A 25,229-nucleotide genomic window follows, 5' to 3' on the forward strand; every position below is an offset into this window, starting at 1 on the left:
TGATATCCCATGTTCATGGAGTAAAAGATTTAATACTGTTGAAAGCAATACTCCTCAAAATGATATACAGCTCAAATGTAATCTCTATTAATCTGCAACACACCCAAAAGATTCCACCAAAAAACTGCTAGAACTGATCCATGAATTTAGCCAAGTTGAAGGATATAAAATCAATGCACAGCAATCAGTTGCATTCCTATACACCAATAATGAAACAACAGAAAGAGAAATCAAGGAATCGATCCCATTTACAATTGCACCAAAAACCATAAAATACCTACGAATAAACCTAACCAAAGAGATGAAAAATCTATACACTGAAAACTATGAAAGAAATTGAAGCTGATGAAATTGATGAAAGAAATTGAAGACACAAAAAAATGGAACAATATTCCATGTTCCTAGGTTGGAAAAACAAATATTGTTAAAATGTTGATACTAGCCAAAGCAATCTACATATTCAATACAATCCCTATCAAAATAATACAGCATCTTCACAGAGCTAGAACAATCTTAAAATTTGTATGAAACCAGGAAAGACCCTAAATAGCCAAAACAATCTTGAAAAAGAAAACCAAAGCTGCAAGAATCACAATCCTGGATTTCAAGTTGTATTACCAAGCTGTAATCATCAAGACAGTATGGTACTGGCATAAAAACAGAGCTCAAATCAATGGAACAGAATAGAGAACCCCAAAATGGACCGACAAACATATGGCCAACTAATCTTTAACAAAGCAGGAAAGAATAGCCAATGGAATAAAGACAGTCTCTTCAGCAAGTGGTGGTGGGAAAACTGGACAGCGACATGCAGAAGAATGAAGCTGGACCACTTTCTTACACCATACACAAAAATAAACTCAAAATGGATGAAAGACCTCAATGTAAGACAGGAAGCCATCAAAATCCTCGAGGAGAAAGCAGGAAAAGCCCCTTTGACCTTGGACACAGCAACTTCTCACTCAACACGTCTCTGGATGCAAGGGAAACAAAAGCAAAAATGAACTATTGGGACCTCATGAAAATAAAAAGATTCTGCAGAGCGAAGGAAACAATAAGCAAAACTAAAAGGCAACCGACAGAATGGGAGAAGATATTTGCAAATGAAATATCAAATAAAGGGTTAGTAGCCAAAGTCTATAAAGAACTTATCAAACTCAACACCCAAAAAACAAAGAATCCAGTGAATAAATGGCAAAAGATATGAATAGACACTTCCCCAAAGAAGACATCCAGATGGCCAACTGACACATGAAAAACTGCTCAACTTCACTCATCATCAGGGAAATACAAATCAAAACCACAATGAGATACCACCTCACACCTGTCAGAATGGTTAACATTAACAATTCAGGCAACAACAGATGTTGGCAAGAATGCAGAGAAAGAGGATCTCTTTTGCACTGCTGGTGGGAATACAAACTGGTGCAGCCACTCTGGAAGACAGTATGGAGGTTCCTCAAAAAGTTAAAAATAGAACTAACCTATGACCCAGCAATTGCACTACTAGGTATTTATCCAAGTGTGCTGTTTCCAAGGGGCACATGCACCCCAATTTTTATAGCAGTGCTAATGACAATAGCCCAAGCATGGAAAGAGTCCACATACCCATCAACGGATGAACGGATAAAGAAGATGTGGTATACATATACAATGGAGTATTACTCAGCAATCAAAATGAATGAAATCTTGCCATTTATAGCTACGTGGATGGAACTAGAGGGTATCAGGCTAAACGAAATTAGTCAGAGAACAACAAATGCCATATGACTTCACTCATGAGGAATTTAAGATACAAAACAGATAAACATAAAGGAAGCAAAAATAATATAAAAATAGTAGGGGGACAAAATATAAGAGGCTCTTAAATATAGAGAACAGAGGGTTGCTGGAGGAGTTGTGGGAGGAGGGATGGACTAAATAGGTTACAGGCATTAAGGAATCTACTCCTGAAATCACTGTTGCACTATATGCTAACTTGGATGGAAATTAAAAAATAAATTAATTAAAAAATAAAAATAAAATAATTCTTATCAAAAAAAAAACCAAAAAACCACAACAGCGGGGGCACCTGGGTGTCACAGTCTGTTGAGTGCCCAACTCTTGATTTAGGCTCAGGTCATGATCTCACAGTTCGTGGATTGAGCCCTGTGTCAGGCTCCATGCTGACAGCACAGAGCCTTCTTGGGATTCTTTCTCTCCCCCTCTTTCTCTCTTCCTCCCTCCCTCCCTCCCTCCATCCCTCTCTCTGCCCCTCCCCCTCTCAAAATAAACAAACTTTTAAAAAAAGCTGCAATGGCCACTACTTGCAAAAATCAAAAAGTCAATCCTAAATTTCAAATGGAAATTAAAGGGACCCCAAACAGCCAAACCAATCTTGAAAAAGGAGGGCAAATTTGGGACATTCTCATTTCCCAATTTCAAAACTTATTACAAAGCTCAAGTAATCAAAACAGGTGGTACTGGCATAAGGATAGACATATAGACCAATGGAATAGAACAGAAAGCCCAGAAATAATCCATACATCCACAGTCAACTGACAGACAAGGGTGCCAAGACCACCAAATGGAGAAATAACAGTCTCTTCAACAAATTGTGCCAAGAAAACTAGATATCTGCATTCAAAAGAATGAAGTTGGAACCTATCTTACACCATACACAAAAATTAATTCCAGGGGTGCCTGGCTGGCTCAGTTGGTGAAGCATGTGACTCTTGATCCTGGGGTTCAGAGTTTGAGCCCCACGTTGGGTGTAGAGATTACTTAAAAAAATCTTTAAAACAATTAATTCAAATTGGATCAAAGACCTAAATATGAGCTAAAACTATACATTCTTAGAAGAAAATGGGATAAATCTTCATGACTTCAGATTTGGCAATAATTTCTTGGATGGCACTAAAATACTAATGAAACAAAAGAAAAAGCAGGTAACCTGGACTGCATCCAAACTGAAAACTTTCATGCACTACCAAAACAGTGAAAAGACAACCACAGAATGGGAAAAATAATCACAAATCGTATATCTGATAAGGGGTTAATATCCAGAATTTTTTTTAACATTTTATTTATTTTTGAGACAGTGAGAGACAGAGCATGAACAGGGGAGGGTCAGAGAGAGGGAGACACAGAATCTGAAACAGGCTCCAGGCTCTGAGCTGTCAGCACAGAGCCCAACGCAGGGCTCGAACTCACGGACCAAGAGATCATGACCTGAGCCGAAGTCGGCTGCTTAACTGACTGAGCCACCCAGGCGCCCCAATATCCAGAATTTTTAAGATTCATACAACTAAACAAACAAAAAAAAACCCAACTTAAAATTGAGCAAAAGATCAATAGACATTTTTCCAAAGAAGATATACAAATGGCCAATAAACACATGAAAAGAGACTTTACATCACTAGTCATTAGGGAAATGCAAATAAAAACTACAATGAGGTAACACTCCACAACTGTTAGTATGGCTATTATAAAGAAAAAACATAAAATACTGAAGTACAGTGTATATGCAGTGTTTAATCTTAATTTCAGGTGTACAACATGATTCAACAATTCTATACATTACTCAGTGCTTGCCATGGTTAAGTGTAGTCACCATCTGTCACCAAACAAGATTACCATCTTTTTTTTTTAATTTTTTTTAACATTTATTTATTTTTGAGACAGAGAGAGACAGAGCATGAACACGGGAGGGGCAGAGAGAGAGGGAGACACAGAATCTGAAACAGGCTCCAGGCTCTGAGCGGTCAGCACAGAGCCCAACACAGGGCTCGAACTCACAGACCATGAGATCATGACCTGAGCCGAAGTCGGCCGCTCAACCGACTGAGCCACCCAGGTGCCCCAAGATTACCATCTTATTGATGATATTCTCTATGCTGTACTTTGCATCTCCATGACTTATTTATTTTATAACTGGAAGTTTGTACCTCTTAATCTATTTCATTTTATTTTATTTGTCAACTAATTTTTTTTTAATTTCAGTATAGTTGACAGAGTCAACTAAATTTTTTAAATTAACTTAATTCTAAAATAAAATAAACTGTATGAACTCATTTTTCTAAAAGATAAAAGAGGGGTGCCTGGGTGCTAAATCTGTTAAGCATCCAACCCTTGGTTTCAGCTCAGGTATTGATCTCATGGCTTCATGGGTTTAAGCCCCACACGGGGCTCTGCACTGGCAATGCGGAGCCTGCTTGGGATTCTCTCTCTCTTCCTCTCTCTGCCCCTCCCCAACTTGTGCTGTCTCTGTCTCTCTCAAAATAAATAATTTTTTTTTTTTAAAAAGAAAGGGCAGGTAGCTCCTTTAAAAAATAATAATAAGGGCATCTGGGTGGCTCAGTCAGTTAACTGTCCAACTTTGGCTCAGGTCATGATCTCACAGGTTTGTTGCTTTGACCCCAACAGGCTCCACACTGACAGTGAGGAGCCCGCTTGGGATTTTCTCTTTCTTTCTTTCTTTCTCTTTCTTTCTTTCTTTCTTTCTTTCTTTCTCCCTCTCCCTCTCCCTCTCCCTCTCCCCGTCTCCCCCACTTGTGCACACGCTCGCTCTCTCAAAATAAATAAATAAACTTAAAAAAAATTGTTACCCTTCTACAACCCAAGTGGGAATGTAAAATAGTATGGCCACTCTGGAAAACAGTTTAGTGGTTCATCAAGAGATTAAAGCTAGAATTTCACTTCTAGGTACATATCCAAAAGAACTGAAAGTAGAGACTCAAATAGACATTTGTACATCAATGTTTACAGAAACACTATGCACAGTAGCCAAGATGAAAACAGCCCAAATGTCCATCAACAGATGAATGGATAAATTAAATGTGGTGCATATATGCATAGTGAATGGAATAGTATTCAGCCTTAAAAAGGGATGAAATTCTGACACATGCTACAAAATGGAAGAACCTTGAAGACATTATGCTATATAAAATAAGCTAAACACAAATACAATTCCACTTATATAGGAGTATCTAGTATAGTTAAGATCAGAGACAGAAAGTGAAATGGTAGTTACCAGGGACTTAGGGGAGAGGAGAATGGAAAGTTATTGTTTAATGGGTACAATGAAGTTTCAGTTTGAGATGATGGAAAAGTTCTGGAATTGGACAGAGGTAATGGTTGCATAATGATGCAGAACACTGGGAGATACAGGGATTCTTTTTGAGGTAAAGGAAACATCCCAAAATTAGATAGCAACAATGATGGTTGCACAACTTTGTAAATACATTTAATGTACTTAATGCCACTGAATTGTGCACTTTAAAGTGGTTAAAATGGGGGCGCCTGGGTGGCGCAGTCGGTTGAGCGTCCGACTTCAGCCAGGTCACGATCTCGCGGTCCGTGAGTTCGAGCCCCGCGTCGGGCTCTGGGCTGATGGCTCGGAGCCTGGAGCCTGTTTCCGATTCTGTGTCTCCCTCTCTCTCTGCCCCTCCCCCGTTCATGCTCTGTCTCTCCCTGTCCCAAAAATAAATAAAAAATGTTAAAAAAATAAATAAATAAAATAAAATAAAGTGGTTAAAATGCTAAATTTTATGTTAAGTGTATTTTATCGCAACAGAAAAGACATGAAAAAAAACCAGAAAAGAACAGTACAAATAACAAGGCTGGTAGCAGTAACATCTGTCCGTTACCATTCTCCCTTCCAGCATATGAAAAATCTCTAAAATCTGTTTTGAAAGTTCATAGGTATAAGCTATCTCCTTATATGCCAGATTTGTTGCCAGGAAAATATATTTCTGTGATTTATTAATTATTTTCTTGTCTTGTGTTATTTATTTTTAGTCTAAAAAGCACTTAAGGGCAGAGTCTCAATTTTTCTGGTTTTATTACGCTCAGTATCAACAGCACCTTCTTAGGCAAATAAACACTATTCAGAATCTGTATGAAAATGTCAAGCTTTCTAGGGGCGCCTGGGTGGCGCAGTCGGTTAAGCGTCCGACTTCAGCCAGGTCACGATCTCGCGGTCCGTGAGTTCGAGCCCCGCGTCGGGCTCTGGGCTGATGGCTCGGAGCCTGGAGCCTGTTTCCGATTCTGTGTCTCCCTCTCTCTCTGCCCCTCCCCCGTTCATGCTCTGTCTCTCTCTGTCCCAAAAATAAAAAAAAAAAAAAAAAACGTTGAAAATGTCAAGCTTTCTAAAATATTTAAGAAACAATGGAGGACTAATAACATTCCAGTCTATTTTTTTAATATCAAGGTATAAATGCTCTAATGGAAATAAATTATAAATTTGTAATAAAGCAGCAATATGTGAATAAGGTCTGCGTTTTTTATTATGTGGTCTTTGAATAGTGGTCTCTATGTAATACTCTAATTAAAAATTAAATTGCAAAAAACGTCACCATTTTCATGTGGGCCAAAGTACTAAAATCTTTAAAAAACGTTTCAACTTACTTGACACACTGATACCTGCTTTATTAAACACAGTTCATTCCAACAACATATCACACCCCATCTTTACGCAAAGGCATTCTTCAAATGGAGACAAGAGGCAAAGAATGTGGCAAGAGCAAGAAAGTGAAGCAAAAAGTTTTATTCCTATTGTAAGGAGAAAAAAGAAAAGAGTCTTCAGGTGAGAACTAGGGTTCTCTTTCCCTGCAGAAAAAAAAATACAATTTTAAGACATTTAGATTTTAGAGCCAGAAAACAGCACCTGTTTCCACAACTCATCCTTCAAACCAGGCAGGTAACCCTAGCTCCCTTCCAAAATAGTCAGGTAATTGCTTAGAATTCAGATGTCAGAGACAAATCATAATACGCTAATAAGTAGGTGGCAGTATTTAGGAACACAAGTTATTTAAATCTTTTTTTTTAATTTTTTTTAATGTTTATTTATTTTTGAGAAAATACAGAGAGACAGAGTGCAAACTGGGGAAGGGGTAGAGAGAGCGAGACACAGAATCTGAAGCAGGCTTTAGGCTCTGAGCTGTCAGCACAGAGCCCGACGTGGGGCTCGAACCCATGAGCCATGAGATCATGACCTGAGCTGAAGTCGGACGCTTAACTGAACCACCCAGGCGCCCCTAAATCTTTTAATATCTATTGGAATGGGGAAGAAGAAGTTCCAAAAAGTCATCCTTTCCTGCCTTGAAATTCCATCTTTTATCAAAGTTAATTCTACCCCTGATTCAAGTAAAACCACTATGTTCATACACCATATGTGTCAGTAGCACTCAACTGTACTTAGCACATGCTACTATATTTTTAAGGGGAACAGGTTGAACATATATGCCTATATTCTCTTAAATATATTCCTTGTCTAAAGGACTGTTCTATCTTCTCAGTATGACCAATAATTGGCATAATTGAGTATAGACTCAAATATGTCACCCCATGCTCAAAATATTCAAAGTCTTCCCATGTTTATAAAGTACGAAACTCCTAAGCATACATTCAAAGCTCTCTGCAAAATAATTCACACATGAATTTCCAATCTTAACACATCTCTTCCACTGAATTTTCTTTTACTTCTCTTATAATAAGCAACACATTCTGCTTCTAGTTCCTTGTTTAAAACTCAAAGTAATCTCTACTGAACTATAAGCTCCTCAAAGGAGGAAAATGGTCTGGGTTTGTCTCTTTTTCCCATGTGGGAAGAAACAAACTGCCTTGTAATAAATTCTTATTAAAATGAAAATAATCTAGGGGTGCCTGGGTGGCTCAGTCGGTTAAGTGTCTGACTTCAGCTCAGGTCATGATCTCATGGTTCGTGAGTTCCATCCCGGCATCAGGCTCTGTGCTGACAGCTCAGAGCCTGGAGCATGCTTTGGATTCTGTGTCTCCCTCTCTCTCTACCCCTCCCTTGCTTGTATTCTGCACTCTGTGTCTCTCTCTAAAATAAACATTAAAAAAATTTTAATGAAAATAATCTGCTCAGAGATTCCTTAAAAGAGTGGTGATTGGTTAAGCATTAAAAAAAAAAAAAAAAAAAAAAAAAAAAACCTGATGGGGCTCCTGGGTGGCTCAGTCGGTTAAGCTTCTGACTTAAGCTCAGGTCATGATCTCACAGCTCGTGGGTTCAAGCCCCACATCGGGCTGTGTGCTGACAGCTCAGAGCCTGGAGCCTGCTTCAGATTCTGTGTTTCCCTCTCTCTCTTCCCCTACCTTGCTCGTGCTCTCTTTCTCTCAAAAGTAAAATAAACATTAAAAATTTTTAAAAAACAACACCTGAAGTCATTTTACCCTCCAGTATCTTCCTGTCTCTAAAATGAGATATTCAGTAAGCTGTGTCAGATGCACTATATATAGTCAGCCTTCGAAAGAAATATATTTCATATACTTAACAAGTAACAGGTGCAGTCACTTTAATATGAAACATTCACTCTTGATTCTCTGTTTAGCACTCAGAACACACAATGAAAATGCACAAATAGGGTGTTCTGTGGTTTTGAATTTTGGGGGTATATAAGGAAGGTGGAAAGGGGAAAAGAAAAAACAGTAAGAGGTCAGCAAATTCTCCCCAACACTATAGAAATTAACCAAACCTAGCTTCAAATATCTAAATTAAATGGCAAGGAGTGATAATCTTAGTATTAAAAGAAAAAGCATTTTAGGGGTACCTGGGTGGCTCAATTGGTTAAGCATCTGACTCTTAATCTTGGTTCAGGTCATGATCTCACAGTTGGAGCCCCATATGGGGCTCTGCACTGACAGTGAGGAGCCTGCTTGGGATTCTCTCTCCCTTCTCTCTCTTTCCCTATCCCACTCACACACTCTCTCTCTCTGTCTCTCAATAAATAAATAAACTTAAGAAAAATTAGAAAAAACATTTTAAAATATAGTAAGAGTAAAGATATCATGTGCTTCCTGATAAAATGTGCTGAGAAAGACACATGACTTCACAGTGTTTCTAGCAAAATACATGATCACAAGGAAATATCAGACAAACCCAAATTAACTGTTCTGTATTCTTCAAAAATACATAAGGGGAAAAAAGCAAGGTACAGTGCTCCAGAGTAAAAAAAGATTAAAGACACATGACAATGAAATGCAATGCATGTTCCAGAATTGGATGCAGGGCCAGAAAAAAAATAAACTTTTTGTCTTTCACTATAAAGGACATTATGAAGCAACTGGCAAAACATGAATAAGGTCTGTAGAGTAGAAATACTACTGTATCAATGTTAATCTCTAATTTTGCTAACTATAATGAGGTTATAGAGAATATTCCTATTTGGGGGAAATACATATTGAAGTATTCAGGGGTAAAGGAGCATCATGTCTGCAACTTAATCTCAAATGACTCAGAAAAGTAACATAGAGAGAATGATAAAGCAGATGTAAAATATTACTATTTGATAAATCTGAGTGAAGGATCTATGAGAATCTATATACAATTTTTGCAAATTAAGTCTAAATCTATAATTTTTAACTTTCTATTTTGAAATATAGTGAAAAGATTATCCTCTGTCTCCTTGAAGGTATATCTCCTGAGGTTACATTAAAAACATTTTAAAAATCATTCAAATATTACATGAGATCAGTGAGACAGTGACTAGAAAGTTGTTTTAAGAAAATGTCTTTGATCTCTGGATATTTTTAAAATATTATTTATAATAACACAAAAATATCTTTTATGGGAGTAGGACTAAGTTACTAGCCAAAATGTATATTAATACAGATTTTTTGAAGTATAATATAAGTTTCATGGGGAGAAGGCGTTAGTTTGTCTTATTCACCTAAGCAGTACTTTAAACAGTTCTTGGCACATGGTAATAGTAATCAGTAATAATTAGTATTTGAGTAATTAGTATGTCCTAGACACTAACCTAAGTGCTTTGTGTCCACTAACTCATTAAATATTCACAGAGTCCAAGAAATATTTGTGAATGAATTAGTACTTTTTGCAGGATGACGATTACATTCAGTTCAGAAATCACGTTAACATCAGTTCCTAAAAATCACCAGGTTATGGAAAGTTGTGCAATGAACACCACAGGACTCATAGGGAAAATGGGGTTAGAAGCAAAACATTCACATGCCTGGGTGGCTCAGTCAGTTGGGCACCTGACTCTTGATTTCAGCTCCAGTAGGGATCTCAGAGTTCATGGGTTCGAGTCTGACATCGGGCTCATCCCTGACAGCCCAGAGCCTGCTTGGGATTCTCTCTCTCTCTCTCCCTCTCCCCCGTCCTCTGCATCTCTCTCAAAAAAAATAAACATTTTTTAAAAAGCACAACACTCAGGGGCGCCTGGGTGGCGCAGTCGGTTAAGCGTCCGACTTCAGCCAGGTCACGATCTCGCGGTCCGTGAGTTCGAGCCCCGCGTCGGGCTCTGGGCTGATGGCTCGGAGCCTGGAGCCTGTTTCCGATTCTGTGTCTCCCTCTCTCTCTGCCCCTCCCCCGTTCATGCTCTGTCTCTCTCTGTCCCAAAAATAAATAAAAAATGTTGAAAAAAAAAATTAAAAAAAATAAATAAATAAAAAGCACAACACTCAAAAAATTTCATCAATGACACATTTTTTAAAAGAAACCTGATTAAAATGATAGCACAATTTTACACAGTTTACACATTAAGTGATTAAGAAATACACAAATACAATAATAAATACAGCACTTTACCTTGAAAAAGACCTGAAGTTTGCTTGTGGAAGCACATCAGAAGGGCTGCAGCTCATGAATTACTGTGAAATGATGGAAGGAGGGTTATCTGAAATCGGATGGAAAACTGTAACAACAGATGTGGATGGGAGTGGCTCATAACACAAGGGGTGAACTAAGCTAGCCAACAGATGTTTGAGGTAAGAGGTATGTGCATGTATATGCATGTATTTAACACACTTCAGTTCAGCTGGGTATAGTTCACTTAGGGAAAATTCTTTCCATAAAGGACCAGATAGAAACTATTTTAGGCTTTGTGGACCATTAGGTCTTTGTTGCAACTATTCCACTCTGAGATTGTGGTACAAAAGTAGCCACAGACAATATAAACAAATGGGCTTAAGTATGTTCCAAAAGAATTTTATTTACAAAAACAGGCCACTAGTTGGTTGTCCTGATTTGCTGATCCCTGACCTTGCAGGCAAAATCCCGCATAAGAAAATAAAAATTTTGTCTTATGCTCAAATTGTTACCTGATTTATCAACCTTGTTGAGACATACACACATTTTCAAAACAAACATTATAGCAGAACTATATTTAGAATGCTATCAAATAAATCAAAATATGAATATAATTCAAATAAGCAAAATACTAAATATAGTATTACATGAATATAAATAATTTTTTAATTTGGACTTTATAAATCAAGTATTACCCAAAAGTCAACTGAGCACTTTAAATGACCAAAATAAAGACAACTAAGGATAGATTTGAACAACCAGAGTCAATCAAAATCTGTGCATTACATTCTATATAATCGTTAAGGAAAGCGGAAAATACTTTGACAGCTCTTTTGAACTGAAATTATCAGGCTCATTTACAAGGGCACATGTGACTTTTCTAAGATCATCAAACCACAAAAGTTAACATACAAATTACACTAGAAGATGAATAAGTTTTGGACATGTAATATACAGCATGGTGACTAAAGGTAACTATACTGTATTATATAATTGAAAGTTGCTAGAGACTAGATCTTGAAAGTTCTCATCACCACAGCAAAAAAAATGGTTATGTACGGTGAAGGTGTTAACTAACCTTATTTTGAGGTAAACATTTCAAAATATATACAATTATCAAAATATCACATTGTACACCTTAAACTACACAATGTTACATATTAATTATATCTCAATAAATCTGGGGAAAAACATACTAATTGCACAAAAGTTATACAATATTTGTCCAGGAATTGAGTTAAAAATTCTAAGTTTACCTGCTTCTAAATAGAAAACACTAACATATACAACGATCCTTTGCTCAAGCTGCTATATCTCACATCTGGAATCTCCCCTAGTATTCTTTGTCAAAACTATCCATCCTCCCATCCTCCAAGGGCCAGATTCAAATGCTTTCTCTATAAAGCCTTCCCTGGACCTCATCAGAAATATCTTCCTACTCTGAACTTAGTTTTTACCAAATGCAGCATTTATCACTTTATATCCTACTTCAAAACTATTTGTGTATGTGTCTTATTTCCTCTGCTATATGGAAAATAAGACTAACCTTTTAACCAAACTAATCTCTCTGCCTGGGCAGCCCTTTTTCACAGACAACCCTTAATTTCTAACTCATCTTTAAGACTCACTACAAATACCATTTCCTCTGTAAATCCTAGATATCCCAAAAATGAGGCCTTACTTCATTTCTGATACTCAGTAAAACCAATATACCCCCACTTTAGCACTGTTTTATACCTATTTACTTGATATCTCCCTCATTAGATTAAGAATTCCTTAAGGAGGTGGGAATTTTGTCTTACTAACTTTTGCATACCCTAGCACAGTGCCTGGTCCCTAGTTGATACTCAAGTATTTGATCTACTAAGAAAGCATTCTCTCAAAATATGGAATATAAGATATAAACATGTGAACACCACTGCCATACCAATAATTTCTTAAACAAATATTGTATAGAACAGTTACCAAGAAAGATGGACTACAGATACCAAGAATGGCTACTTCAAGCCAAAGCTGAAAGACAAAGTCTCAAGAGACATGATCTGAAAACAGTGGCTACAGCGCCCAATTCACAGAACCTTTTCTCAGGGCAAAAAGCACAACTGGCCAAAACTAATAAAGGTCTTTTCAGAAGTATCATCCCCAATTATAAAAGGGCAGAAATATAATACACTGGATATAATAATCTTTCAAAATAGAACATGTCCTGGGCAACAATAATCACTGACAAACTTCTCAGCAAAAAGTGTTTCCTTTCCAATGTTCCAACAAATATATGTACGTGACACCATTACAGATTTTATTATCAACAAAACACCTGTATCCTAACATGTAAGTTCTAAGGCAAAAAAAGATATGCATACATGGTAAAGAAACTTCCCTTCATCACTACCCTTCTTATCTCCCAAAGTAAGATAAAAAAAAAAAAATGACTGACATTCACATAAGCAGGAACATTTTTTTGTTTCTTTTTAAACTCTACGCTCAATGTGGGGCTCAAACTCACAATCCCGAGATCAACAGTCTCATGCTCGGGGCACCTGGGTGGCTCAGTCGGTTAGGCGTCCGACTTCGGCTCAGGTCATGATCTCGCAGTTGGCGAGTTTGGGCCCCACGCCACGGCGGGCTCTGTGCTGACAGCTCAGAGCCTGGAGCCTGCTTTGGATTCTCTGTCTCCCTCTCTCTCTGCCCCTCGCCCACTCACACTGACTAACTAACTGTTCCTCTCTTTCTCTCTCTCTCTCTCTCTCTCTCTCCCTCTCCCCCCTCCAAAAATAAAAATAAACACTAAAAAAAAAAGAGTCTCATCATGCTCTACCAATTGAGCCAGCCAGGTGCCCCTTTTTTTTTTTAATAACCTTATAGAACATCTAATACAGGTTCATTTTACAAATGACAAAACAGAAGCCTAGAAAGTATAAATTTTTCCAAGGTCCTATAATCAGTTAGGCAAAAAGATCTATACTTAGAAAACCCAGATTTGGCTCAGAGTTCAGTTTTCATTCCTAACACTAGTAGTTCTCAAACTTTTAATTTTAGGACCTCTATAGAGTCTCAACAGTTAAAAATTAACAAAGACCACACATATCTTTAGTTTATTGCCTTTTAAGAACCAATGTTCTAACCATGTTACTTCCTCCAGAACAACTACAGGCTTTATCAATATTTATTAAACTTATTCCCATTTTACAGATGGAAAAATGGAGGATAAATAGCTTGCATGTTAGCTATTAAGCAAATCATAAGACAAACATTAGCATACAGGTACAGAGAAATCCTACCTAGATGCTCCTTTTACTGTCCTATTATATCCAACATTCCTAAAAGAAAATCTAAACATCATTTTCAATTGGCTTAAACTGTTTGAACAGCGTTTGCCAAAGCTCAGGAAAACACTCCAGGTCTGGAGGAAAGGACTTCATGTAAATCCAAGAACTGTCTGATACAATCCATAAATGTATTCAGACTCCAAAAGTGAAACAGACACATAAATACACACACTTTCTTGCAGAAAATTGTTTCACACACCTGTATCTATATAGAAATTTCTTTAAGTACTACATTTATCTTATCTCTAGAAACACAATATACAACTGAAAGCTGATGGCCAACTATACCAAGGGTTGCCAGTAATGAGAACTGGCACGATCAAAATTAAAGTCACAAATGTCTTTCTTTTCATCCCAATCAGCAACATAACCAAACAACTGGTATTTAAATACTTTCAAAACCTTTTATAAAATGTGCATGTACTCCCCCTCCACAGCCTGGCTTAACACTTTCCACTTGGTGGGAATGCTAATATTTCACAGATAACATTTTTCAAAAATTAAGTTAGTATGCAATTCATTGTGAATTACTGTCCTAAAAGATACTTCCTATGACATTTTCCCAGCATCTCTCCATTTCAACAACTTCTGCTTTTTAAAATTTAAGACCATGGAGGGGTGGGGGGGGGGCGGGGGGCTCAGGTGGTTGAGCATCCAACTCTTGATTTTAGCTCAGGTCATGATCTCACAGTTCGTGAGATCAAGTCCCACTGTCAGTGCTGAGCCTACTTGGGATTCTCTCTCTCTGCCCTTCCCTTGCTCGCTCACATTCTTTCTCAAAATAAACAAATATTTAAAAATTAATTATTTTTTAAAAAATAGAATTTAAGACCATGGTGTGCTTGGCTGGCTCAGCTGTGGAGTACACGACTCTTGATCCTGAGTTCAAGCCCCACTCTAGGCATAGAGCTTACTTAAAAACAAATAAATAAACTAAAAAATACAATGAAATAAAACTTAAGACTAATAATGTTATACTGCTGTCAACTTTTCAAGTAATCAGCTGCCATAAGGATTAGAATGACAAGTTCCATCAAATCTCTAAGACCTTTATCCAAAAATAAATTTCATCTGTCAATCAGAAGCTGATCTTTCATAATGACAAATATTTCAAGAAACAAACCGATCTCATTTAAAATAAAATACATAACAAAAAGCCCTTTAAAAACAATAACAAAACCTTTAAGGACTGAGACACTGATTTTTCAGTGTATGATTCAGGTCATCAGTTTATTTTTGTTCCTTCTTGCCTTTCAGCTATTTTTTTCACCACAGAATCATAGATAACGTCTTTTTTTTATAAACATTAGTAAAAATTAGAACTAATCTTTGTTCCTACTTTAAGTGCTCAACAAAAGTTCTAATAAAGGAAAAATCTGTGGAGGGGCACCTGGGTTACTCCATCGGTTAAGCATCCAACTCTTGATTTCAGCTCAGGTCATGATCTCGCAGTTCAAGAGTTCTAGCGCAGCCTGCATCAGGCTCCACTGTCAGTGTGGAGCCTGCTTAGGATTCTCTCTCTACCTCTCTCTGTGCTCCTCCCCCATCTCTCTCAAAATAAATAATCTTTAAAAAGAAGAGAAAATCTAATTTGGATGTAAATTTTTTAAAAAATAAAAGAAAAAAGAAAAATCTGGAACTATTACGTAAAATAAAACTAACAATTATGTATAAAATTGCTCATATTATTTCTATCTCACATTAGAAGAGAATCAAGAGTGATTCAGTATTGTGGATTAAACTGAATCAAGCACTACCTGTCCGATTATCCTTTGACTATGATTATGACTTGGGATGAATGACACTTCAGCCTGAGACAGCTCTCAACACCCACTTAGAGCTCTTTCACAGTAAATAATCAGAAAGCATCATACATTTTTATATTAACATTAATGTATGTGGTTCTTTACAAGGGGTTTTCTTTTACAAGGGACTCTCCTGGAATTCAATGTTTCAGTTATTCTCACTATCTCATCTGTACATAAAAGGCAAAATACTATTAACAGCTACAAACTTAAAGACCTACGACAAATGACCACAACAGCAGCTAAAATGAACTTCTTCCACTGTAATACTTGGGCTAAATTAAAACGATCATAATCACATTAGACATGGCAGGTCAAGGGGGCATTAATGCCTTGTGGTTAAGAACGTAAGTTCTGGAGTCAAAACTAGGTTCAATTCTAGCTCCACCAATTACAAGCTGTGTATCTTTAGTCAAGTTCTTTGATCTCCCTATGCCTCAGTTTCCTACTCTTCTGTAAAATGAGGAACACCAAGTACCTATCCCATAGGGTTGTTTTGAGAATTAAGATTATACAGATGAAGATAAACAATAAGCACTCAATTTTAGTTACAATTATTACTCTTACCACCAAGATCTACAAAAATTCAAGACAAGAGAAAAAAACTGACCCTGGCATAAAATGAATGAAGTCTCCTTTTATGAGACTTTCAGTAAAATACAGAGATTATATTTAATTACAAGGTATACCCTTCCTATATATGAACATGAGCACCTAATAGCCAATAAGTTGTATTGGGTACCTCTTATGTACCCAATACCCTATAAATAAAGGTTTATTGTAGTTGGACCAATTAACACAAATTCAGAAACAGGCTAAAATCTTTACACAGCTAGGGATCTGATAAGAACTAAAGTGTATTTTTTTTCTCAAGGGAAGGAAAACATATTCTATCTACTGTGTGTTAATGTACAAAAATAGACAATATCACAGGCTCATTCCCAAATTCTACATGCTAGGTAAAGTGCTCTAAAAATGTATACCATCATAATACTCAAAGGCACATTTTGCCAATTACCAATGCAATTCTGATCCATGCCCCCTGTAGTTTATTTTGCCACTAGGCACCAAGAATATATTTAAGAACAGAAAAATTACTTAATTCACGAGGAATGAAAAGTCAGATGTCAAACAGCCTGCAAAGCAAGCCAGCCACCTGTGTAAAAGTGGTATACATGTCATATTAACAACCCATATTTTTAGACACTATCAAGAGGCAAATCAGAAGCACAAGAGAAAAACAAGCTCAAACTAATAAACATGCTTGATTGTTAAAAGGAGCCTGCCAGGCAGTTTCCCTTGGAATAAATCGTATTTCCCATCGACCCACATTAACCTACTCCCCATTCCTCACGGAATAAATTTTTAAAACGTAGGGTCTAATTACTTTTGCTCGAAATTTGCCCAGAAAGTGGAGAAACATTTGAGGTCTGCCTTACCACTCATTAAAGCCGGACTTCACAAAAAGTATACTGAGGTCCTCTGGAAGCAAAACCCTGCGTTAGTATCCTCTTGCCTAGAGATAAATCCAAGGATACCCTTCAGGATCTGGAGTAGAGAAGGAATGTAAAAACCTAGCAAGACCCACCCGTTCACCCCCACAAAAAAGAGCTTGTCCCCAGGGGCTGCAGAAAAAAAAATTCCGCAAAGCCGGGGTATTTCCCGTATCCTGCTATCCAAACGCCACTAAATCCTCCCAGAATCTCACATCCTCCCGCCCGCCCGCCCCTCCCCCTCTTCCCACTCCCCCCTCCTCCCAACCCCTCTCCCTCCCCACGCAGTTTCCAGGCCCAAAGATTAGGAAGATCGACCGGGATACCAAAACCTCCTCCGACTTAGGGGGGGGTCTCAATTCCACAGGCACCAAAGAACAAACTAGACGAGCCAACTAAGCTTCACCGGTTAGGGGTGGTTGAAGGAAGCGCTCAACACGCCAGGCCGCGCCCCCCCATCCCCACCCCCACCCTTACCCCCACCCCCACTCCGGTTAGAAGCTACTGCCGAAACTCCGAAAACCTCCTCACCTAAAGAGAAAACAAGGTCTCTTTCCGCTAAGCGACACAAAGGCCTAACACACCAAGCTAAAGCATTCCCAAACACCCTGCTCAGAGGGCGCATAGGCCCAGACCGCTAGGACCCGTGAGACGGGGTTGTATTTTACCTCATGGACTCAGCAGTCATGTTTTCGCTTCAACGCCTTGTAGCTTCAACGACCGTAGGGCGCCGCTTTGCGCTCTCCGGCGCCGGGTTACGACAGAAATGTAATGGACTCTTAGTCGTCACTATAGCTGGTGCTGGATCCTCCCCACAGCTCAGAGGCCGGTACCACTGCCCCCGCCGCAGGAGCCGCGGAAACAAAGCGACGCCGCCGCCGCCGCCATTTTGTTGGGCCGAGGCTCAGGCAGAAGAATTGGCGCGTCCTCCCTCTTCCTCTTTCCGTCTCCCATTGGCTACTCCCTCCGCAGCTCAAAATCTTATTGGCCACGGAAATTCACCTTCTTTGGGGGCCTGTTGCTAAGGCGGTCTACGTCATTTGATCCACTCCACCTTCTCACAGGGGTTCCAATTCAGTCATAATGACCTGAAAGCGCTAGTGACGTATTTTGACTTTATTCTGAAAATGCTTTTTGATCCATCCTCTTTTCTTTCACATATTGACAAAACAATAACAACTTACATTTATTGAGAGTTTATACCAGCACTATACTAATCCTTTATTCGAGTTATCTCATGCAATCCTTATTCTTTTTGAGGCAGACGCTTGTTAACTACATTCTCCAGATGAGGAAACCAAAACACAGTCTCACACTAGTAGCGCCAAAATTCAGACCAAACACCACACTCTTAACCTCTAAACTATATGACCATCCTATATATTTTCTTTCCCATATTCCGGGTTATGTTCAAGTTCTTTACTTTCCTACATGTTTTTTATATATTAATAAGCATGCCAGCATACTTACAACTATATACACAAGACGAACTTGAGATCTGCATACAATTCGTTCGATATTGAATAAACTGTAAACTGCCATACAGACACACACACACACACATCGACCATTCTCCGAGTCTGATGTGATGTTTAACTCCCCAACCAATCAAGGTCTATTTCCTCCTCATCACAGAGGTTTGGCTGGGTAATCGCCAAAACCCTTTCCAGACTTCATGTTCTTCTGTAATTTAATTGTCCACTGGTAATCTCTGCAAGTCACATATCAGTTCTCTGAAATTGAATAGTTTCTAATTTGATTTCCAAATTTATTCTGACATACATGTTTTATTTCATTTTATTTGCTTTTCTTGAAATTTGCAAGTGCTCCTTTTGTATTTGGGTGAAAGAGTTGCTGCTTTCTTCCGGAATTGGAAATAGTGAGCCTGTTTTAAATGGAATGCTTTGATAACTTGATAAGCACAGCAAATTTTTAACTAAGAAAAGTTTGGGTGAACCTGGCTGGCTCAGTCAGAAGAGTATGCACCTCTTGATCTCGGGGGTCATGAGTTCAAGCCCAATGTTGGGTGTAGAGATTACTTAAAAGAAAAAAGAGAGAAGTTTATACACATTTCAAGTCATCTTTTAAATATTCAAGGACTATTGCCAACTGTAGAAACCAGCCTTCTATATCTGGTCTACTAATTTTCTTCTTGTCTTCCGTAATGATAAACATCACTTAAACATACAATTTACAGAAGTTATATTTTCCTCCTGGATAAAATGCAGTTAATTTGAAAGGAGATACAAGACAGCACACAATTTTTAAAAAAATATTTATTTTTGAGAGACACAGCGTGAGTGAGGGAGGAGCAGTGAGGGAGGGAGACACAGAATCCGAAGCAGGCTTTGGGCTCTGAGCTGTCAGCACGAGCCAGACACAGGACTCAAACTCACAAACACTAAGATCATAACCTGAGCTGAAGTCCGGCACTCAACCAACTGAGCCACCCAGGTGCCCCACACAACTTTTAACCTAGTTCTTGGTGATAAGACTTCTTAACACTAAGCATTTTAACATGACAAATTCCACAGAGAAGCATCTTAATAACAAAATTATAATAACAGAAATTTTTAAATATATAACTCACTGTATTCATGAATCATAAGAAAGATCATTCCTCTATTATTAAAAGATGACTAACAAAGTTTCACTGATATATTATAGTTGTATCACTGTTTTGTATCACTGTCAATAGCTGATTTTCAATGAGTTTCCTTCTACCATATTTTAGAATAAATTCACTCATTCAAATATCACATTTTTCATCAAATTGCCACAGAAATCAACATAGAACCTTTCCTTGGTGTGGTACCTGGCTGGCTCAGTCAGTAGAGCCTGCAACTCTTGATCTCAGGGTTGTAGAATTGAGCCCCACATTGGGTGTAAAGATTACTTAAAAATAAAATCTTAAAAAAAAAAAAAAACCCTTCCTTGAACTCAACCATAAATGTGTAATTTGTGAATTTTCTTGAAAGACAAGGTATATTACCTTTAAGAGAGCAAGTTGGATAAGAAAATAGAGACTCTAATAATTTTTAATAAACACCATCACAAATTCTATTTTATGTCAAAATCAAAATGCTTTGGCAATATCAATTAAATTTTTAAATACATATATGCTTTAATCCAGAAATTTAACTTCTAGGAATTTGACCAACAGATATACTCTACATGGGAAAAATGAGATATCCACAAAACTATTCACTGCAGCATTGTTTGTAACATCAAAACTTTGAAAATGACATTGATAGTCCTCAATGGGGAACTAGTTAAATGAATTATGTCATCCATGCAACAGAATACCAAATAGCTCCTTAAAATAAAAAAATGTCAAAAATCAGTTGTGTTTCTACGCACTAAAAATAACCAATCTAAAAAGTAAAGTAATAAAGCAATCACATTTACTATGGCATCAAAAAGGATAAAATACTTAGAAATAAACTTAACCAAGTAGATGAAAGACTTGTACACTGAAATCTATGACACATTGCTAATAGAAATCAGAGAAAATACAAATGAATGGAAAGATATCTCATTCCCATGTATTTCTGGAAAACTTAATGTTTTTAAAATGTTTCTACTAGCCAAAGGGACCTACAGATTCTTTAAATTCTCTGTCAAAATCCCAATGTCATTCTTTGAAGAATTAGACAAAAAAATCCAAAAAGTCACATGAAAGCTCAAGGGACCCTGAATAACCAACACAATCTTGAAAAAGAGAAGCAAAGTTGCAGAACACACATTTCATGATTTGAAAACATACTACAAACCAACAGTATTCAAGATAGTGTGGTATTGGCATAAAAGATAGATAAATAGATGATAGATAGATAGATAGATAGATTCCAATATAACAGGACAAAAGGGCCCAGAAATAAACGCTTTCACATAAGGTCAAATGATTTTCAACAAGGTTGCCAAGACTACACAATGGGGAAAGGATAGTCTCTCCAAAAACTGGTGCTGGGAAAATTGGAAATCCACTTTCAAAACAGTGAAGTTGGACTTTTAACTCACAGCATATACAAAAATTACCTAAAATGGATTCAAGACCTAAACCTATACAATTCCTACAAGAAAACATAGGGGAGAAACACTTTAGGACATTGGATTTGGCAATAGTTTCTTGGATGTGACACCAAAAGCATAAGCAACAAAAGTAAAATAGACAAATGAGACCATATCAAACTTGAAAATTTCTGCACATCAAAGAAGACTATAAACAGAGTGAAAAGGCAACCTATGGAGTAAGAGAAAATATTTACAAATTATATTTGATAAGGGGTTAATATCCAGAATATGTAAGGAACTTCTATGACTCAACAACAACAACAACAACAAATAACTTCATTAAAAAATGGGCAAAGTCAGTGACCACTCACAATGTGAATGCAACACATCAGTAAAGTACTGGGGTGCCTGGGTGGCTCAGCAGGTTAAGTCAACTTCAGCACAGGTCATGATCTCACAGTTTGTGAGTTCGAGCCCCACATCAGACTCCACACTGACAGTGTGGAGCCTGCTTGGGATTCTCTCTCTATCTCTCTCTCTCTGCCCCTTCCCCACTTGAGCTTTCTCTCGCTCTCAAAAATAAATAAATTTTTAAAAAGTATTACCTTGAGTTAAAGAAATTTAGCATTTACATTGAATATTTTTTAAATCTCATTTTTTAAAATGTTTATTTTTTTATTTTGAGAGAGTGAGAAAGTGTGCAAGAGTGAGTGGGGGAGGGGGAGAGAGGGGAAGAGAGAAAATCCCAAGCAGGCTTCTCACTGTCAGCACAGAGCCTGACTCCGGGCTCCATCTCACAAAATGTGAGATCATGACCTGAGCTGAAATCAAGAGTTGGACCATTCAACCAAGGGAACCACCCAGGTGCCCCTAAAATCTCATTTTATTTCTTAATTTTTTTTTTATTTTTTTTTAATTTTTTTTATTTTTGAGACAGAGAGAGACAGAGCATGAGCAGAGAAGGGGCAGGGATATAGGGAGACAGAATCAGAAGCAGGCTCCAGGCTCTGAGCCATCAGCACAGAGCCCGATGCGGGGCTCGAACTCACAGACAGTGAGATCATGACCTGAGCCGAAGTCGGACACTCAACCGATTGAGCCACCCAGGCGCCCCTAAAATCTCATTTTAAAGAAAAGGTGCTATTAGGGCAAAAAAATGTTGGATGATACATCCAAAGGTATGAAGACTAGATATCTTCAGGTGATATGTCTGAGTGATTTTTTTCCTGTTTTCTATTTTTCCATTTTCTCCAAATTTCCTACAATGACAATATACTATAAAGTTGATGGGAGAAAGTTAAATAATTTTAATTGTTGTAAGCAACAACAGAACTATCAATTTTCTGCCAGCAAATATGAATTCAAGTAACAATTATGCCAACATAAACCTTAGCTCAGTATTGTTTTAAAAAGTGCTTTCTCTGGGGCACCAGTGAGTCGGTTAAGCATACGACTCTTGACTTTGGCTCAAGTCATGATCTCATGGTCCGTGAGTTCAAGCCCTACATCGGGCTCATTGTTGACAGCCTGGAGCCTGCTTGGATTTCTCTCTCTCCCTCTCTCTCCGCCTGCTGCTTCCCCCCTCCCCACTCACACTCTATCTCTCTCTCTCAAAATAAATAAACATTTAAAAAACTTTAATAAAAAAAGTACTCTCCCTCAATTCCAATCCTGTGGTTAAGCTTTCTGAGCTTTCTACCTTAAAACCTTAGTAGTGTGTTTTTCATAAATGCCCTTTATCAAATTGAGAAAGTTCCCTTCTGTAACTAGTTTTCAGTGTGTTTTTATCATATGGGTATTGAATTTTGTCAAACGCTTTTTCTGCATTTTCCTTCATTCTATTAATGTGGTATATTACATTTAGTTTTGTATCACCATTGCATTTCTGGGATAAATCCCATTTGGTCATAGTGTATAATCCTTTTAATATGCTGCTGCATTTGATTTGATAGTATTTTGTTAAGGAGCTTTGCATCTATATTTATAAAGAGTATTGTACTTATCTGTAGTTTTCTTTTTTTGTGGTATCTTTCTCTGTGTTATCACAGTGATGGTGGCCTCACAGAATGAGTTAGGAAGTGTTTCCTCCTCTTCTAATTTTTGGAAAATTTGACAGGGATGGGTGATAATTCTTTACTAAATGTTTGTAGAATTCACCAGTGAAACCATGTGGTCTGGAGCATTTTTTGGAAGGTTTTGGATTACTGACTCAATCTTACTTTTTATAGGTGTGTTCAAATTTTCTATTTCTTTTTGAGGCTTCTTTGGTAGTGTGTCAAATATTTTCAGAAATTTGTCCATTTCATTTAGATTATGTAATTATATGGCATACAATTATTCATAATATCCATTTTAATCCTTTTTTTGATCTGATATTAGTAGTAATATACTGTTTCATTTCTAATTTTAGCAATTTAACTCTTCTCTCTTATTTTCTCAGTATAAACCTTTGTCAATTATGTTGATCTTTAAAAAAAAACATTTGAATTTGTTAATTTTCTCTATTGTTTTTCTATTCTCTATTTTGTGTGTCTTCATTCTAATCTAATCTTTAGTATTCTGATAGATTTTGTTATAATTTATTCTTCTATATATTTTCTAGATTATTCTATACCTATATATACCTATTTCTTATTTTCTAGTTACTTAAGTTATAAAATTAGATTATTAATTTAAGATCTTTCTTCTTTTTAATTTAGACATTTACAGATATAATTTTCCCTCTGAGCAATACTTTCACTAATTCCCATGTTTCTGTATTTTCTATTTTTGTTTTCATTCATCTCAAATTATTTTCTAAATACCCTTGTGATTTCTTCTTTGACCCGTTGATTGTTTAAGAGTATGCTGTTTAATTTCCTCATACTTATGAATTTTCCAAATTTCCTTCTGTTACTGAATTCTAGTTTTTTCTCATTGTAGTCAGAGGAGATATTGTTTGGTGGAGTGTTCTCTGTAAGTCCATCACTCCAGTTGGTTTATAGTGTTGTTCAAGCCCTCTATTTCCTTAATGATCTTCTTTCTTGTTTTATCAATTATTAAAAGTGGAGTACTGAAATTTCCAATTATTATTGTAGAACTGTCTATTTCTTCCTTCAATTCTATCAGTATATGTTTATAATTATTATATTCTCTTCAGGGATTGACACTTTATCAATAAATAAGGTCCTTTTTGTCACTTGTAACAATTTTTTAAAGATCATTTATTTCAAGAGGGAGAGAGACAGAGAGAGAAGGAGGGAGAGAGAGGGAGGGAGGGAGGGAGAGAGAGAGAGAAAGAGAGAGAGAGAGAGAGAGAGAGAGAGAGAGAGAGAGAGAGAGAATCCCAAGCAGGCTCTGTGCTGTCAGCACTGACCCCAATGTGGGGCTCAATCTCACAAACTGTGAGATCATGACCTGAGCCGAAACCGAGTCAGATGCTTAACCAACTGAGCCACCCAGGCCCCCCTAAAACAATGATTCTATACAGCTCCATCCTTCCCCTTTTATGTTGTTATCATCAACTAATATCTTTATGCATTGTGTTCTCATTAACATAAATTTATAATTATTGATTTATGCATATTCTCTTTAATCATATGGGATAATAAAGAGGAATCATTAACCAAAAATGCAGTAATACTGGCTTTTACATTTACCTGTGTAGTTACATTTACTAGTGATCTTAATTTCCTCATATGGTTTTGAGTTACTGTCTATTGTACTTTAATTTTGACCCAAAGATCTTCTAATGTTTATTTATGAGAGAGAGAGAGAGAGAGCGAGAGAGAGAGTGCGAAAGAAGAGGGGCAGAGAGAAAGAGGGAGACACAGAATCCAAAGCAGACTCCAGGCTCTGTGGGCACAGAGCACAACACGGGGCTCGAACTCATGAACAGTGAGATCATGACTTGAGCCAAAGTCGAACCTGAGCCAGCCAGGCACCCTGACCTGAAGATCTTTTGATCTACTAGAAGCAAGTTCTCTCAGCTTTTGTTTTATCTGGGAATGTCTTAATTTTTCCTTCATATCTGAAGAATTGTTTTGCCAATTCTAGA

General features: G+C 37.3%; 1 protein-coding gene across 9 annotated transcripts in view; it reads right to left on the bottom strand.

Moving 5' to 3' along the window:
- ATRX (ATRX chromatin remodeler) overlaps nucleotides 1-18,095 on the bottom strand; it is a 320,378-nt gene extending 302,283 nt beyond the window's left edge. For 4 of the 9 annotated variants that reach the window (XM_058712608.1, XM_058712607.1, XM_058712605.1 and 1 more), the window contains exons 1-2: nucleotides 17,848-18,095; nucleotides 10,553-10,614 (exon numbers count right to left, since the gene is read on the bottom strand). In XM_058712608.1, the coding sequence (XP_058568591.1) occupies nucleotides 10,553-10,608 (56 nt within the window). In that variant the 5' untranslated portion in view covers nucleotides 10,609-10,614; nucleotides 17,848-18,095. Of the gene's footprint in view, nucleotides 1-10,552; nucleotides 10,615-17,125; nucleotides 17,235-17,847 lie in introns of all 9 variants that reach the window. The other 5 variants (XM_058712602.1, XM_058712604.1, XM_058712609.1 and 2 more) reach the window with 5 other exon arrangements.
- Nucleotides 18,096-25,229: the final 7,134 nt, after the last annotated feature.

This window comes from Neofelis nebulosa, chromosome X, assembly GCF_028018385.1.
Source record: "Neofelis nebulosa isolate mNeoNeb1 chromosome X, mNeoNeb1.pri, whole genome shotgun sequence".
In the NCBI taxonomy this organism is placed as follows: domain Eukaryota; kingdom Metazoa; phylum Chordata; class Mammalia; order Carnivora; family Felidae; genus Neofelis; species Neofelis nebulosa.